At 39.0% G+C, this 17,706-nt stretch overlaps 2 protein-coding genes, 1 long non-coding RNA gene and 2 other non-coding genes across 9 annotated transcripts; 2 read left to right on the forward strand and 3 right to left on the reverse strand.

Moving 5' to 3' along the window:
• The first annotated feature begins 1,973 nt into the window (after positions 1–1,973).
• LOC121049883 lies at positions 1,974–11,085 on the forward strand. 5 transcript variants are annotated; one of them, XR_005801513.1, is made up of 5 exons: positions 1,974–2,720; positions 2,801–2,870; positions 3,832–3,914; positions 4,136–4,385; positions 4,676–4,985. XR_005801513.1 is itself a non-coding variant. In XM_040508214.1 (4 exons), the coding sequence occupies exons 1-4, from the start codon at positions 2,648–2,650 to the stop codon at positions 11,032–11,034; spliced, it is 312 nt and encodes a 103-aa protein (XP_040364148.1). In that variant the 5' UTR covers positions 1,974–2,647; the 3' UTR covers positions 11,035–11,085. The 5 variants fall into 5 exon arrangements, 3 of the variants coding, with proteins under 3 accessions (XP_040364148.1, XP_040364149.1, XP_040364147.1); XR_005801514.1 differs by lacking the exons at positions 4,136–4,385; positions 4,676–4,985 and adding an exon at positions 6,499–7,334; XM_040508214.1 differs by lacking the exons at positions 4,136–4,385; positions 4,676–4,985 and adding an exon at positions 10,949–11,085.
• A 181-nt stretch (positions 11,086–11,266) lies between these two features.
• LOC112170716 lies at positions 11,267–13,022 on the reverse strand. Its single transcript, XR_002925116.2, has 2 exons — positions 12,904–13,022; positions 11,267–11,477 (listed from the first exon to the last, which is right to left on the reverse strand). It is a non-coding gene; the product is annotated as an uncharacterized LOC112170716 (long non-coding RNA).
• LOC112174923 lies at positions 11,584–11,665 on the reverse strand. Its single transcript, XR_002926234.1, has one exon. It is a non-coding gene; the product is annotated as a small nucleolar RNA snoR77Y (small nucleolar RNA).
• On the reverse strand, positions 11,723–11,869 carry LOC112174944. Its single transcript, XR_002926254.1, has one exon. It is a non-coding gene; the product is annotated as a small nucleolar RNA snoR2/U65 (small nucleolar RNA).
• A 231-nt stretch (positions 13,023–13,253) lies between the features above and the next one.
• On the forward strand, positions 13,254–16,349 carry LOC112170715 (ferrochelatase-1, chloroplastic/mitochondrial). The gene is made up of 9 exons (XM_024308034.2): positions 13,254–13,517; positions 13,690–14,029; positions 14,108–14,251; positions 14,426–14,527; positions 14,696–14,799; positions 14,883–15,009; positions 15,161–15,313; positions 15,452–15,552; positions 15,677–16,349. Exons 1-9 carry the CDS (start codon positions 13,429–13,431, stop codon positions 15,987–15,989), a joined length of 1,473 nt encoding a protein of 490 aa, XP_024163802.1. The 5' UTR covers positions 13,254–13,428; the 3' UTR covers positions 15,990–16,349.
• The last annotated feature ends 1,357 nt before the right edge of the window (positions 16,350–17,706 follow it).

Below are 17,706 nucleotides of genomic sequence, written 5' to 3' on the forward strand. Positions count from 1 at the left end.
CCACCTACAAGGACACCAAAAATGCTACCAGCCAACACCATGACATCTGTGATTCCCAAAGTGAAGCCGCCATGCGCCTTGAGGATGATAATGACGCTTCAATGCGTCCTCATCCATCAGAGTTCTTTCTCTTCGCTACATCGTCAACTGAAGAATTTGCTGCGAATGTTCCTCCTTAGGTACCTTTAATTTCGAATGAATCATCTGGGGTAGATAATATTGAGCCTAGAAAATCACAGAGGGTTACCAAGGGTATTCCTAAGAAACAATATAAACCAAATCTAAGTATCCTATAGTTAATTACATGTCTAACCATAGGTTGTCTGGGTCACATGCACTTGTTGTTGATCAATTATCCACTGTATCCATTCCTAAGTGGACATGATGCTTTGGCGGATCTTAAGTGGACTCAAGCGATGAATGAAGAACTAGAGGCTTTGCAGAAAAACTTGACTTGGGAAGTTGTGACTATGCCGGCTGAAAAGAAGACTGTTGGATGTCGATGGGTGTTTACTGTGAAACTTAAAGTGGATGGGAGCATTGACAGGTACAAAGCAAGATTAGTTGCCAAATGATACACCTAGCGCTATGGAATTGATTATGAAGAGACGTTTGCCCATGTAGCAAAGATCAATATTGTTCGAGTCTTAATTTTACTTGCAGCAACTAAAGATTAGCCTCTACATCAATTTGACGTGAAGAATGCTTTCCTCAATGGAAACTTGGAGGAAGAAGTGTATGTGGACATGCCGCCAGGAATCAGAAATATGCCTTGTGATATTGGCAAGGTTTGTAAGTTGAAGAAGTCTCTGTATGGTTTGAAGCAGTCTCCTAGAGCGTGGTTTGGAAGGTTCTCCAAGTCTATGAGGGTGTTCGGATATAGACAAAGTAACTCGGATCATACATTGTTCATCAAGCGTAGTCAGGGTAAGATTACCGCACTGATAGTATATGTTGATGATATGATTGTCACAGGAGATGATCTAAAAGAGATGGAGGCTCTACAGAAATATTTGTCTAATGAATTTGAGATGAAGGACCTTGGGCAGTTGAAGTACTTTCTTGGAATTGAAGTTGCAAGGTCTAAGAAGGGGATTTCTTTGTCTCAACATAAGTATGTACTTGACCTGTTAGCTGAGATCGGGATGCTTGACTGCAACCCCATTGAGACACCGATCAAAATGAACCACAACCTCGCCATCCATCCGGATCAGGTTCCAACGGATAAAGGAAGGTACCAACGTCTAGTAGGGAGGCTTATTTATCTTTCTCATACTAGACCTGATATTGCTTATGTTGTGAGTGTGGTTAGTCAATTTATACATTGTCCCAGTGAAGAGCATATGGATGCAGTCTATCGCATTATGAGATACCTTAAGATGGCACCTGGAAGAGGTTTGTTGTTTGATAAAAAGGGTGAGTTGGAAATTGTGGGGTACACGGATGCAGATTGGGCTGGTGATAAGACGGACATACGGTCCACATCTGGGTATTTTACGTTTGTTGGAGGAAACTTTGTGACTTGGCGCAGTAAGAAACAGAAGGTTGTTTGTGAGCCCCTAAAAATTTTAGTTAATTCCCGAAGGTAATTTTTCGCTATTAAAAATTTTCGTATGGTGATTTAAGTAAAGGAATTTATTTTGGAAATTATCTTGAGTGTCGAAACTACAATCCGAGCCATTTAAGTATAGTTGGGCTTGACAGACTAACAATTTTTGTCGAGACAAAAATTTGTCTGAAGAAGAAGAAGAATTGGGCTTTATTGAAAATTTCATATTTCAGGCCTAGGATGGAGTCAAGAAATGACTAACGACGTCATTGACGAAAAAAAAAAGACTAATGAAACGAGCCTGAAAACCCGAACAAGGACAGCTAAAAAAATTTTGGTGGTTCATTGCAAGGGTGAAATCGTCATTTTACACACATAAGTATAAATAGGAGGTTAAAGAGTTGGAAAACCCTAAACTCTCTTCCTCTCCCTCTTAGCTGCGTCCTCTCTCTCTCCCCGACCTCTCTTTCTCGTACACTCTTTCTTCTTCCCTCTGCAACCACCGGAAAACACCATTTCCGGCCACCACCTCTAGTCACCGCCACCACCAATTGACGCAGCTCCTGTATCTGACCTCAACCCGAGCCCAGCACCGCCATGCATCGTCTCCAGCCTCCACAAGCGACCACCAAACCTGCGACACCACTGCTATCTTTACTCCTCCGATCTCCAGTCGTTGATTCACACCACCGCTGTCAGAAATTGAAGCACCAAGCCGTAGAGTGCAAAACCCGAACCATAGCCTCAAACTTCAACACCGGAAAACGTCGTGTAAGCTCGTCGAAACTCGAGGCTCTGCATGCCTTCGTTCTCCAATCTCCAGTCCAAAACAAGCCAAACCACCACCATACATGGAGTCAGCATCTTTCCCTTGACCAAAACCCCATAACCCCGATCTCCGACTTCGACCGGAGCCGCCGCACGCGCTACACGCGTCGCCGCTGGCACGTCAGCCACCACAGCGCTACCGCTCATGGATGCCGGATCTCCAAATAGTTTCGATTAGGTAAACTTTGTGTCTCTCCTTTGATTGGAGCTTCTGGTTTGACATGAAATGAAGTCCCTAACTCTATCATTTAATTGGAATTGTGTGAGGTTATGTGGAGTCTGCGAATTTGGGATTTTTGGAGAGGAGGAGCTCTCGAGTCAGTTTCGAGTGAAATGGGAAATGGTAAGGATTATGTTCAGATTCTGTTTTGGAATGCAGAAATTGGGCAATGGGTGGACTGTTAACTTTGTTGTGTCTGTTAGGGAACAGAATGAATGATGATGATGGAAATGCAGCCATGCTGAATCGAATCTCTGTGGAAAAGAAGTTGTGGTAAGGGTCTTGGTACTTGGAAATTTGTTATGCAGTGAAATGTTTGTACATAGTGAAGTTATGGCTTTGTGGATTACTTGAGATGAAATTGGTTGATTGTATGGACATAGTTGGTTTTGTCAATTAAGAAGATGTATCTGGTTTGGAAATGTCATTTTGCAGACGAGTCTAATTTGGTGGTAATTGAGAACTAAAGCTCGATGTGTTGAATACTTGAATGAAGTCAAGGAGATTAAGTAATCACAATTGTTTGAGAAAATGATAATGAAATTGGTATTTGTTGCTCGAGTTATAGATGGTGTTAATCGGACAAGTTTGGTTTGGTTATTTGTGTAGAAAATTGGTCTTGTGAATTTTATTAGTAAGCTTGATCCAATTTTGAAGTGTGACTTAGGAATGAAAGCGATGATTTAGTTAAATGCATGAGAAAAAATTATAAATAAGAAAGGACCGGTTTTGACAAGTGAATTAATTTGTTGGAAATTAAATTTAAAGTTCGTGAAACACTTCAAGTATTCTAAACCTACCATATCCTGGAATTACCGAAGGAAGAAATCATTTGGGAATGGTGGTTGTTGCTATTTAATTTGCTTAAGGTTTAAAAGCTAAATGAAGTGAGGTCAAACTGGTTGACCGAAACTTTAACATGGAAAGAAGTGTGATCACCATATCCCGAATGAGCGTTACTACGTTAAGTGAATCGTTCGGGAATGGTAATCGTCATTTGTTTTCTTATAGTAGTAATGCTAAACAATTTTTGGGTCAAAGTGCTAAGTATAATCACCATATCCTAAATGATTCAAATGTTATATCATTTGGATTATTTGGGAATGGATAATAGGTTTTAATGACTAAAGGAAAATTCGATGGACTTCAAGTAAGTTAAATAAATGCTTTGGTTGCTCGGTTAATTGAGTTATAGTGTAGTCGATGTACTCATTGATTTAATTTTATTTCAAAGGACTCGAGCGTGTGCACATGGATTTGGACAAATGATTGAAAGTCGGGAACGAACCCAAATGTGGACGAGCACTCCATATCCAGGTAGGGTGAGATGTCCCTTCCTTGTTAGAGGTTTTTCCATATATGTGGAATGCTCTAGTACAATAGTATGTTGCCTGCAAGTACGTTTTTGGTTGATCATTAGTCGATGTCTCGTGATATCTGTGTTTGCATAACTGATAATTGATGTTTGTGAAAACCGAGGCTAGACTTGTATGTTGAGATACTATACCCATTGTATGTTTGTACTTGTGACCTGAAAGTGAATGGGACCTAGACGCGTAGATTCTTAGGGATCCTACGGTGTCGATAACCGTGAATCTCCGAAAGGGGTTGTGCTCCTATGTTTGTCGAGGAAAGGTGAGTACTGACAATGAACCAATCATAGGAGACTCAAGGCCAGGAAATGGACACTTTCGCTACTTGTAGTCACAAGGACTACAGAGTAGTTGGCCGGTTCTCGAAGGATGACGAACCGGGTCGGTCACCGATTTGTTTGAGTTTAGCCGGCAGGTAAGTATCTCGGAGCTCCAAGTTGTGTGAAGCATGCTGCATATTTTTTATAAAAGAGAACAAATGTTTGTGGTTGCCTCTTTTAAAAGTATTTTCGATAAACATGCACAATATTATGTAGTAAGTATTTTCAAGTATATTATTTTTCAAACCTATCATGGTTGGATCGGCCCCTACTGGGCATGTGATTATACGCATTTATATGCGTGTAATTATATCTAAAACACTATAAATAAGCAAATCCTCATGTCAATTAATATGTAATTAATACACTTTTATTTATATTGTAGTAAATAAGCGGAGTTGTGGATTTCGGAAAAAGTTGTACCAAAATGGAGCTAATTGGAGTTATCAACAAAAAGATGAAGAGTTAACATTGGTCAACCGGTCAATACAAGCAAATTTGTGAAAATCATTGGTTTGAGCTTGGCGAAAGCACAAGACGAAGAGAAGAAAATGAAAGCAAAAAAAGGAAAGAACAAAAAGAAATGGTGGAGATTTGTTAATTAAACAAATGTTTAATTAACAACATGGTGCTGCACGTGTATTCAAAGCAAAGGGATTGAAATCAAGTTGCTTAATTAATCATCAAGTCATCAATCAGATGCACGTGCTCTTTCATTTTCCTTCTTCTTTTATGTCGTCCTCTTTATTATCTCCTTGTCCACTCACACGCTGCCACGTGGCAGTCTCAACCCCAATTCTCACCCTCAGCGATCATGAGCCACTCACCTCATTGGTATCATCTGACCATTATATCTCCTAGTCTCCTTTAATTGATAGCCACCGTATATATAGAGGACGACCTAATTCTTCCCCTGGAGCTGAGACACCAACAGTAGCCGCACATACCAAACAGAGGCAGCCCTTTGGGCTTTGGGCTGCTCTCTTTCTCCTCCTTCTTTCTCCATTTTTCCTCTTTTCTTTAGTTTTATTTTAGAGAATTGAAGAATTACTCACCCAAAGCTTCAAGAATCTATCAAATGGCTCAACCTCTACAAGATTCAATATTTGGGTATTTTGTGGGAGTTGTAATTCAAAACTAGTCATGCTAGCTTTTTAGCTATTTGTGATTATTCTTGTTTTCTCCTACACTTCTCTTTTCTTTTCTCTTTGAATTTTGTAATCTTGATGTCTATACTTATGGGTTGTGAGTAATTTTCTTGTTGGGGGTTAGAGTTGTGTGCCCTAGCCCAAATTTTGTGTAAAAGATGTTTAATTTAATGTAATGATGCAATTTTCATATGATGGATGTTTATATCTATTTTTGTTGGGTTAAAATGCATGTCTAGGAGCCTAGTCAACTCTAGGGCGTGTATTTTGAGCATGTCTAGGACGGAGTTAGAGGCTTGACCCCCTCTAATTCCTAAGCTAGAAACCTTCAATTTCGTATTCGAGGGGTTATAAGCATGGTGATTTACACCCGTTGCGTGATTGCGCGGGCGGGTCGCTTAGTAGTCTAATTCCTCGATCTCTACGCCTCTTGATGTGAATTAGTGACCATTGAACCGGCTCTAATTCATGCAAAGTGAGTCCCTACGGCCCTTGAACCGGAGTAGGAATACCATGAAAGGGAATTTCGGTCCTTGAGCCTTGAACCGCCTTGGATACGACTACCGCCAAAATAGGAAATATGCATCTACATTAGATTAGCTTCCGACACATGAGATTTGGTGAAGGATCCTCCCTAACACCCGGCATTCTCATTTTTATTGTTTACATTTCATTTTTATTTTTTTATTGCTTTACATTTCATTATTATTTGTTAAGTTAGAATCAACCCCCAAACATTAAACTCTTCCACTCATTTGTGCATATCCACCACTAGGCTCTTAGTTTTGATTAGACTTTGGTGAAAATCAAAGCCGAGCATTACTAAGGCTTGGTGCCTTAGATTAGTGTTATTTTATTTTATTTTATTTTATTTGTTTTATTTCCTTTATTTGCTTAGTGACTTTAGTTCCGACCACCCAAGGATTGTGGGTTAGCCACTAATCCCCGTGGTACGATAAACTTTGGGCATAATATTTCCCTATCTTGACAATGATACGTACGCTTGCGTAAATGTGCATTCAAGTCAGCATGCGAGGACGAAAGCTCACCCCTACAATAGTGTGCAGGTTTCGAGCATGTGGTCGGGAAGCATACAGGGGAGGCACATGACCCGGCTTGGCGCATTTCTCTTTAACTTTATCAAAAGAAGGTTTTGGTCCTTAATCGGACTTTGAAGTCACTATTTATTTACTTTTTAATTGTTTCCCATTCGCTTATTTACAAAATTTCGAGAGACCCGCAACCCTGGGGCACGTCTCTCATACTTATATTTACTTAGTGATTTGTTATTTCCCAAATTGGGCTCCTATTGTAAGCCCAAATCCTTTAACCCACTTTAAATTCCGCTATTGAGAATATGTTGTTCGGTTGCTAGAATGATTTGTCCAAGAAAGTGTTTTGTAAACTAACAGTCTGAACCCAAAAGGCCTTGCGATTTTCGGGTTGATGAGTTATCGGGATGTCATTAGTAACATGTCGGTTTCTCATCAACTCGGGGTCGCAACGCTGTGGGACCCCTCTCTCGGGTCACCACATTGTTGCTAGGTCAAGTGCTGAAGATGAGTTTCGAGGTATGGCCCATAGAGTTTGTGAGATGTTGTGGATTCGTAATGTGTTGAAAGATTTGGGTTTTAAACTCAAGAAGCCTATGGACTTGCACTGTGATAGCATGTCTGCTATTGAAATTGCTCGTAATCCTGTACAGCATGACCGGACTAAGCATGTGGAAGTGGATCGACATTTCATTAAGGAAAACCTGGATAGAAAAATTATCTGTTTCCCTTTTGTGTACACAGAAGATCAATTAGCAGATGTTCTTACGAAAGGAGTGTCAAGGAAAATGTTTGACAACTCAATTGACAAGTTGGGCATGATTGACATCTATGCACCAACTTAAGGGGGAGTGTAGAATAATTTGTAAATATTTACTTTCCTAGTACGTGTAGATTACATATTCTGTATAGTTGTAGGAGATTCTTTCCTAGTGGGACTACTCTTGTACCTCTTTATAAACCTCATTTTTTGGAGATGAATAACATTGAAGTATTCCAAACACATCAAATTCTTATTTTCTACTGAATTAAGTACTTGTCAATATAGTCTGAGCCTTTTTGGATGTTGTATAAGGAGTTTTTGAGATTCATTATGTTATACCGTGAATCATCAATATATTTCTCCTTAAGTCGACACCAAATTTCCTTAGAAGACTTACTTCTAATAATGAAGCAGAGAGCATTTTGCACCCAATTTATATACTCCTTTTCTATATCAGATGCAACCCCATTTTCTTCCATAATCACGTGTTTTGAAGGACAAGGGAATGATCCATCAGACCACAACCTTTTAACAGTGTCTCTACCAGAAATTTCCATGTTACATAGTTAGAGTCGTCTAACTGAACTGTAATGAGATTGTAGAAATTGGACAATAGACAATTTTGTAACATTGTACTGTTATACGTGATGCAAGGCAACATAGAATTGTAAAGAACCTGAAAGAGACTTAGAAATCTTCACATTTCATTTCTTCTTGATGATACATCAAAATACACTTCTTTCTTTCACCAATTTTTCATCGATCAACAACCAAATTCTAGAAGAAACCACAAACCATAACAAATAGAACCTCTGAACTAAAATCCCTAAAATTCTAGGGTTTCAAAGTATCAAATGCTCAGAATTTCTTATGAATCAACTACTTTATCTTGTACCAAATCAAAATCAAACAAAATGTATATGATAACAAAGCTTCGAAGCTAATCAATTTCTGTAAATTTCTCAGTAATCTTCAAGAACATGAAGTAAGATTCTTCAAAGAGAGAGATGAACTTATCTTCGTAGCAAATCCAAAGATTGAACACAGAGAAAGTGAAATCGAAGACGAAGCTAAGCTGCAGGAGCATGATGAAGCTCGAAGAACAAACCCTAGGTCGCAACCTGAGCTCATGATACCATGATAAAGTAATTTGGGGTTCACATCTCATGATAAAGTAATTTGGGGTTCACATCCAAAACCAATTGACAATGGATGGAGTGACCCAAATCCTTATAGACCCATAGGCAATGTCCCATTTTTCCCATGTGGGATGTGTATATTCTCAACACCCCCCCCCCCCATCAAGCTGATGGGAGGGAACCTAGCATCAGATTGCAGCAGATGAAAGAGTAAGATCCATCATATATTTGACCTTGTGCTTGAGTATAGAAACTCATTTTGCACCATGATACATGTGATATCTGTGACTCCCTATATTGCTGTAATGTAGATACAAAGTGATTGATTGCAGCAGATGAAAGAGTAAGTGATTGATTGCAGCAGATGAAAGAGTAAGATCCATCATATATTTGACCTTATGATTGAGTATAGAAACCTGCCCCATGATACATGTGATAGCTGTGACTCCCCATATTGGTGTAATGTAGATACAAAGTGATTGACATGATGCCCCATTTTCACTATTGCAGTACTCATCAAATCCATGATACCATGATAAAGTAATTTGGGGTTCACATCCAAAACCAATTGGCAATGGATGAAGTGGTCCAAACCCTTATAAACCCATAGGCAATGTCTCATTTTTCCCATGTGGGATGTATATATATTCTCAACAAGAGGCTACTCAGCAACCGCCTCTTTGATGGTAAAGCGTAGGAACACAGAAACTACGGTTTGAAGACTGGTCATCGGTCATTATCATGATAGTAGGTTATTGATGAATTTTTTTGGGAGCGTCTCTCTCTAAAACCTAGAGAGAGAAAACAGATCTGAAAAAAAAAAAAAAAACAAAACAAAACCTTTCTCCCTCCCCCTTTTCTCTTGCCAGATCTTGATCCCTCCGGATCTAGATCGAAGACTTGAGAGTTAGGGGCGGCCTCTCTCGTTTGGCTTCTTTGTTTTCTCAGTTCCTCTGTTCTTCATCTTTTTCTCTTGCTTTTCTCACACCCCTGTGGTGATTTACACCCATCTTGTGGTGATTTTGCTGGCTCATGTCCAGTTCTAGAGGACTTTGTTCCTCCTTTCTTTTCCTATCAACCCAAAAAAATTTCAGATCCAAAAAACTCTATGATTCCCCTCACCCATCACCTCACACCAGCTCCCCTCCATCTACCAAAGACCTGCTCCATGAAGGATTTTGTGGCTACCTCTTAAAAGTGAGAATCACTTACCAAAAGGAGTATGGGTGCTCACACATGGGTGTTTCACCCCCCATTCACCACTGGATTTTTTCTTTGCTATTGGCTTCTGTCACATTTCGGTGGTTTTGTTCCCTTCTCGGTTTAAGTCTCACTGGTGGAGGAGAGAGAGACAATGTGTGGTATTGGTTCATTTCTCTCATCCCCTTTAATTTTGGTTTTGATTGGATCTGCTTTTTAGGATTGTTCTGGCAACGGTTATTCAGTACTCATCACCTCAATTTTGCACTTCTCGCATCCTCTTGGCTTCTGGAAGCAGCGGCTATTCAGAACAGTTTGGGCAGCGGCGGCTGCGTTAGTATTGTAGGAATTGATGTTTTATTTAATTTTTAGAGTTACACTATTTTGCCTTATCCATGTGGATTATGGTTGAGTTGTAATATTCCTTATTGGGTTTATTTGTACTTGAGCCTTTTTTGGGCACCTTCCATTGGGTTTACTCCCATTGGTAATTATTAATGAAGCTTCATTAATATCCCAAAAAAAAAAAAAAAATTGGCACTCATCTATTGCATCAATTATATAGTTTAAGCTTCTAACCACTGCAAATGGCTTAGTGGTTTTTTACTAGTTGGGTGTGCTCCCCAACCCTGGTTCAAACCCCGAAGCTGTCAAAGTGGACAGGCACTGTGCTGCAATGCACAGTTGGAGCATTTCACATGCGCCGAAGGGGTTTATTTTGAGCCTAGGAAGCCTTTGGGTTCCCCTTGACAAAGTAAAAAAAAAAAATATATATATATATATATATATATATATATATATATATATAGTTTAAGCTTCTTACCACAACAAGAAAGACTACTACTGCAAAAAAGACTACTTCTGTGATTGAGGAGATATTCGCCGGGAAAAAGAGGAAGAAAGCTGAAGCCGAAAAGGCTAAAAAGAAAAAGAAGAGGCGACTGGAAAATCCAACAAGCCTAAGAGAAAGAAGAAGAAAGATTTAGGCTTTGAAGACGGTGCATTTGTGGAGCCAAATTCTGGGTCAAAAAAGAGAACAAACGACGGCCTTGCTATCTATACAGAAGAAGAGTTGGGTATCAACAAAGCAGATGCTGGAAGCACCCCTCTTTGTCCATTTGACTGCTCTTGTTGCTTCTGAGGCTCCTTACAAGTTACAACTCACTGAGGATTTGTATGCTTTAGAGATTTTGTTGTTTCGACTTGAGGATAGCTGAGTGTACGTAGGTGTGGTTTTGATGTACTCTAGAACCTGATTACATGAATCATGAACAGTTTGAATCAGTGTAACTTATGAATCAAAATCCTTTGGTTTCTCTTTATGATTAATTTAGAATTATACTCATTTGCCTGCAGCTGACCCGATTTATGCGCAAATCTGGATATTCTTCTTCACGTTGACATTAGCTGTGTGTTATTTGGCATTGTTTGATTTATGGTGATATGGTGATGCCGGAATTAACAACTCGTTCCCATAAAAAGATCAAAGAGGCTTTCTTTAGTTTGATATTGTCAATACACTTGAGAAATCGAAGATTATTATACCGATTTACAATCAAAATCTGTCCATTGGATTTGATGCCCCCTTAGGTTCATGTTAAAGAGTGAGACTGTTGGGAATTGGCATTGTATATTCATTGTAAAATTATTAAATGCCAATATGATCCATTCAGATTGCATTGCCAAGAACCAAATGCCATTTAAGTAACTATCTAAAACAAACTAACATTGAAACTCAAATTGATCATTTATTTTGCATGTCCATTCAATTGATCAAGTTCTTTACTTGAGTCATTGTTTACAGCAAGTTTTATATCAACAGGTGAGTTTTCAGTCTGGAACAGTGGAGAATGGTCTTTGATTCTTCACCAGTCAAATGTACAACCTGCAACAATTCATAAGAACTACAAATCACGCCATCCAGTCCACTCACTTGATAACAGTAAAAAGAAAAGAGTTTTTCAACATTCAAAAGAAGAAAGCTATAGAATCTGAAGCCTTCAGAAAGCCAGTAATTTATCATCAAAGACATCAGTCGGTAATTCCAACTAAAAATACAATCATCATAGGCTTCAATCAAAACAACATACAGATGAAAAAACACTGAAATTAAATCAGCAATTGACAATTAGATATAATCGCAGTAAATCGGCTCTGTGGATCAGATTGTAAATAGGATCCACAGGTTCCTATCGGAAAGCGAAAGATTTCAATCTTGGCTCAATCATAGCATCATCGGTTAAGGCACTTTGCCTACCGTCGACGTGGCATCGAACCATAAACAATTTCACTCAAAAATCAAAAGCAAAGCAGAAAACATAAATGACCCTCACAGTCCCGTTCTAACCATGAAATCACAAGAGCTCAACTTGAACAACAGATAACATGACCTTCCTATGTGAATTTTGTCCTGCAACTTACTACAGTTTTAACACACCAAGAAAAATAAAATGTAGCCAAAAATTGTAGCACGAAACCATAAATCATTTCAAGCTATCTTCTATTGGCGAAAAATATTGGCTCCAAGCGGCAGTCAAGGCACCACTGAAATGGCTCTTGCTGTTGACTCGTATGTATAGAGCCACAAAACATTTCCAGTCCTCATCATCAATCACATTATTCAGATTCATGGTTTCTTCCGAGATTACATCGTTCAGGGACATCACACATTTCAATTCTCAATTCTCATTCATCAGAATTCTTTTCATCTAAAATCATTCAACCCATTTCCAGTTATCATTTTCGATGACAGTACCCACAGAAAACAAACGAAACAACACAAAAGACTACAATCGTTCCTTGTACTAAAACAGATTCAAGATTTGGAAAATACAGACTAAAATTTGTGTGATTTAGCTGCTCTGAATTTGGAGGAAAGCTTGAAAAATAGCTCACTCCAATCGTGATAGTAGCTATTTCTAGGCACCATGCAAAAGGTTGCTTGTTATGGGATTGAATAACAAACACCCGTGTCTGACTGGAGTGCCAATCCAAAAATGAAAAAAAATCCAATATAAATTGAAAATCCAAATATCAAAGTCAGAACAAGGTAAATGTACAGTGGATATTGTGTCATGAAACAAAGGGATGAAATAGTTTCAAGGATCTTCACCCACTAAACTCAATATTGGCTCTAAGCGGCAGTCGGATCACCACAAATTAGGCGCCTGCTGTTGACTCGTGTATAGAGCCCTACCATTATCACACTATCTCTAGCTAACCTCAAAACACAACCCAGAAAACCCAGAACAAGTCTCAGATCCCAGAACCCAGAAACAAACAAACACTAAATCTGAATGAAACTTAATTACCAAGATTGTATGCGGATTCAAATGCAAAGCTGCGAGCTTTTGGGAGAGGGCTACTAGATGCGTAGGGACTGAAATGGAGGCATCGAGCTCCAAGTTTGGCTTGCCACAGCCATTTACTTATATATTTATAGAGTTGCTGAACCTAACCCTAAAAGTACGGAAGTAGTATTCTATTGGGCCGAGTCCATACAGTTTGGGCCACTAATCCCAACCTCGTTAATCCACCTCAAGCCCAATGGATTTACAGACGTGATGGCAACTTCCGCAAAAGTTGGTAAACAATGGCAACCGAACCGCCCTTTCCCTGCAACTACGTGTACAGTCGTTGAAGTCTTCAAACACGTATTAATTCGTTCTCGTTCAGAAGAAAAAGGAAGGAAGCAAATTAGGAATATAGGAGGAGCTAGTAACCAGTAGTAGTTGGTAGGTAGCGTGTAGAATAATCTCTGTATAAAAGTTGTTGTTGTTGAAGGCGTTCATTTCACGCTTCTTCTGATTCCAAACGCAAACAAACTCTAACACGCCATGGACGCCGCCGTTTCATGCTCCGGTGCCCTTCCCCAAACGAACCTCTCCGGCTCCGACCTCTCCCGCTCAGATCATAAATTTCCGCTGTAAGTCCTCCGATCCATCAATCTTGGAATTTCCGATCACTAAAGCTGACTCTTTTATTTTATAATAAAGGTTGACTCTTTTATATCCAATTTTTCTGAAAATCCAAAATCGTATTGAAATTTTGAGCAATTGGATGTTTATGTTCGGATTTTGATTCGATTGAGTTGTTAGGGGTAGGTCTTCGTGCTCTTACGCGAGGTCAATTGGGGCGGTTTCTTGCAATAAAGGATTGCGAATCGTTCCGAAAAAGCTTGAATTCTTGTGCTCTGCTGCGTCGAGAGATGAAGAGAGGAATGAAATGGTGTTTGGGGCATCGCATTGCGAGAAGAAAAGCCCTCTTGGGGAGGCATTGTGTGTTGCTGCGGGTGTATGCACTTATGGTGGGACTGCTGTGGAGTCTCATCACTCCCACATTGCGGAAGAGAAGGTTGGAGTGCTGCTCCTGAATCTTGGAGGACCCGAGACGCTTGATGATGTTCAGCCGTTTCTGTTTAATCTATTTGCTGACCCGGTATTCTTTCTGCCTTGGATGAATCTGTGTCTGTTTTGTGAATTTTACCTGATGATGAATTGCAATGCTGTGTGATAGGATATCATACGCCTACCTAGGGCGTTTAGGTTTCTTCAGAAGCCACTGGCAAAATTGATTTCTGTGCTTCGAGCTCCTAAGAGCAAAGAAGGGTATGCGTCTATTGGAGGTGGTTCGCCCTTGCGTAAGATAACAGATGAGCAGGTAGATATAATGCAGCTTAATTTTTGTTGAAATTTTTCATTTAACTATTGTTTGCATTGTCCGTCTTGTTCTGCAATAATGAATCTATTAGTAAAGAGTGTTTGCTGGTTTTCAAGTTCTATTCTTTTCATGAATTTTTGAGCTAAAAAGTTTGTTCACTACATGATAATACAGGCAAATGCACTGAAAATGGCTTTGGAATCAAAGGACATGCCGGTGAATGTCTATGTGGGAATGCGGTACTGGTACCCATTCACTGAGGAAGCAGTTCATCAAGTAAGTGTTCCAAGTCTTGTAGAAATAATATTTAATCCTAGGTTGGTTGATTGGTTGGTCCTGTCAATGTGTAGGACATGAGAAAATAGAGTGCCAATGTATGTGTATTTTGTCTAATTGAATGATTCAAATAAATGATTTTATTTTTTTCTCAATTATCTGTGCCAGATTAAGAGGGACAGAATAACCAGGCTTGTTGTCCTGCCTCTATATCCTCAATTCTCTATCTCTACTACTGGATCAAGCGTTCGTGTGCTCCAGAAGATTTTCAGGTTACTGTTTGTTGCAAGTTCATGTAAATGCTTATGTTTTGTATGCATAGATCAATTGTTCTCAACGTGAGTGCATCTTGCAGGAATGATCCATATCTATCAAGGTTGCCTGTTTCAGTTATAAATTCATGGTATCAACGTGAAGGTTATATTAAGTCAATGGCTGACTTGATCTCAAAAGAGCTAGAGAGTTTTTCTGAGCCTGCACAGGTGTGTTTGATTAATTCGTGGACTAATCTGGAAATGCTATTAGATGCAATTGAATCTTCCTGTTTGGTCTGATACATATGTGATATAAAATCTGTTGGTAGTTTGGTATGGTAACTCAATGAACTTTACATATATGTTGTGTGGACATTAGGTCATGATATTCTTCAGTGCCCACGGGGTACCACTCAGTTATGTGAAAGACTCTGGAGATCCATACAAAGATCAAATGGAGGAGTGTATCTTTCTAATAATGAAAGAGTTGAAAGCTAGAGGAATCAATAATGAACATACTCTTGCCTACCAGGTTAGTTAAAACTATAGTTCTAGCTATTAATTCTGTGCCTTTCTTGACTCCTGGAACCAACTTTGGTTGCTGTCTAGTGCTCGTGGCTCTGACTTTCTGAAATGTTTTTTGCTTCATTTCTGTTTGGCTGGTGAACAGAGCCGAGTTGGTCCTGTACAATGGTTGAAGCCATACACTGATGAAGTTCTTGTTGAGCTTGGCCAGAAAGGAGTAAAAAGTCTTCTAGCTGTTCCTGTCAGGTATTTCACTCTGTCAAGTAAAAAAGTTTGCTATGTCCAAGTCTGTTATAGAGCTATGCAGTATGTAGAACAGTTTCTAGTTTCTTACAATGCTGCATTGTCTTTGTATTTCTTTCTAAACCAGCTTTGTGAGTGAGCACATAGAAACTCTTGAAGAGATAGATATGGAGTACAAGGAGTTGGCCCTCGAATCCGGCATTGAGAATTGGGGCCGAGTCCCTGCCCTTGGCCTTACCCCTTCATTTATAACAGATCTGGCAGATGCAGTTATAGAGGCTCTACCACTGGCAGCAGCCACTTCAACCCCAAAGACTACCCCAGCAGTTGATCATGACCCTATGAGATGGGCTATCAAAATGTTCTTTGGTTCATTTCTAGCATTCATTTTGTTCTTTTCACCAAAGATGCTAATGGCATTCAGGAACCACCTGATTTGAGGGAATATTGCAATAGCTTACTACCACATGTCATAGAAGCTGCTCCTACGGATTACAATAGATGAAACACCCTAAAGAATACCGCTTCCTTTTTCAGTTAACCGGTTGACCCTCATACACGGTACAAGATTGCAGTTCTAGAAAGAGAAGTTTTGTATTTAGGCCTTCTTTCGGAAATGTGTCTTTTTAAAATAATTTTAAACTGATTTTAGTAGGGACGGTGCTTGACAATATTGAGCCTGGTTTTGTGGAAATTAGCTTCATGCGCTGGGTCTCCGAAAATCATACGTGTATACAGTCCTTGCTATATATATCTATATGATTTTCTATAGATGTGTAATTGGCATATTCTATGATGCAGGAAAGTTCTAAGAAAGAATAGAACACTGAAAAGCAAATATATCCATACAGTGATTAACAGGTTTCACATGTCGTAAGATAGGTAACGCCTATTTCCCTGGTTAAGTTTCTTTCTGGACTCTAGGGACCTCTTCCTTTTGAACATAAAGCTGGGAATGTCAAAACTGCGTATGTGAGTATTGAAAGATTAAAAACACTAAAGCACACATAATTGCATATTGAATAAACACAACAATCATATCATTACAAAACAGAGTGCAGCATATATATAAACATGTCCCATGAGCCTTCATAACTTGCAGAAGGACTCGTACCAGTAAATGATGAAAAAGAGGCCATTGCTTAAGAAACAAGTACTTCTGTGATCCTCTCTCTGTTTACTCGCAACTATCTATGGGGCTAGATTTCTAAAAGCTCGTGAATAGAGAGGTCACAGGGATCCTGTTTATATAGTGACCAGTTTAAACAAAGTCCTCCCCATAAGAGACATCTATATTTGATTAGAACTCAGTCACTATATGTTTATCTTTGTTTGGTTGCCAATCTGTTTTAGACTTCTTTTTACATTTGTGTGACTCATAACACAAACATCATTCGACAAGGAGTAGAAAACATATTCGATCTCAAATTACTTACTCTGCAAGTATTAATAAGTTGTCAATACTTGATATGTATTTCACACATGTTCAAATACGTCTTACAAGTATGTCAATATATACATTAATATTGATGTCTAACATCCCTTAGCTTTCAAGTTCTTAATTCTTGATCTTTTTCGTTATGGCGTGCATGGACTGAGATGCACATGACCATCAACCATTTACCCAGATCTCCAAGCGAGACTTTGAAAATGATCGAGCCAGTAAGTAAACAACACCACTATAATTCAAAGATGGCGATTGAGTAAAATTTAGCGATCCCACGTAATCTTGACCGTCTGATCCTGTTCTTGTTAGTTAATTAGAGGGTTGTGTTCCAGAGTTAAGTAATAAATTAATTATGAGAATATTATTGCATGCATCTTAATTAGCAAAGTAATAATGGAATATTAATTTTTGGACAAGTTCTTTGCATGACACATGCAGACTTTGATTCCGTTTCAGTAGTAATTGGGGCGGGGTGCCGCAGTAAGCCAGTAACTGGTATGGATTTAATAATTAAATAGAAAATATATAGAGCATTTAATGCCCAATACACACGAACAGGAAGATCCAAAATTCCAAATAATTGATCCAAAATTCCAAATAATTGAGGCACTGTACTAAAATCAAAGTTCAATAAAAAAATGTCAAACTAAATGTACCCAGTAAATTTATAAGTGAACCCAGCAGATTTGAATTTTCCAATTTTACCCTAA

Source organism: Rosa chinensis, chromosome 6 (genome assembly GCF_002994745.2).
Source record: "Rosa chinensis cultivar Old Blush chromosome 6, RchiOBHm-V2, whole genome shotgun sequence".
NCBI classification, from domain to species: Eukaryota; Viridiplantae; Streptophyta; class Magnoliopsida; order Rosales; family Rosaceae; genus Rosa; species Rosa chinensis.

Bases quoted from the DNA above. Each gene is read 5' to 3' on its own strand.
- LOC112170715 (XM_024308034.2), top strand. From the start codon at position 13,429: ATGGACGCCGCCGTTTCATGCTCCGGTGCCCTTCCCCAAACGAACCTC. The intron at 15,010-15,160 runs GTGTGTTTGATT...TGTGGACATTAG, and splicing joins GTTTTTCTGAGCCTGCACAG to GTCATGATATTCTTCAGTGC. The intron at 15,553-15,676 runs GTATTTCACTCT...TTTCTAAACCAG, and splicing joins CTTCTAGCTGTTCCTGTCAG to CTTTGTGAGTGAGCACATAG.
- LOC121049883 (XM_040508213.1), top strand. From the start codon at position 2,648: ATGTGGAGTCTGCGAATTTGGGATTTTTGGAGAGGAGGAGCTCTCGAG. The intron at 2,721-2,800 runs GTAAGGATTATG...TGTGTCTGTTAG, and splicing joins TTCGAGTGAAATGGGAAATG to GGAACAGAATGAATGATGAT. The intron at 3,915-4,675 runs GTAGGGTGAGAT...TTTATATTGTAG, and splicing joins GACGAGCACTCCATATCCAG to TAAATAAGCGGAGTTGTGGA.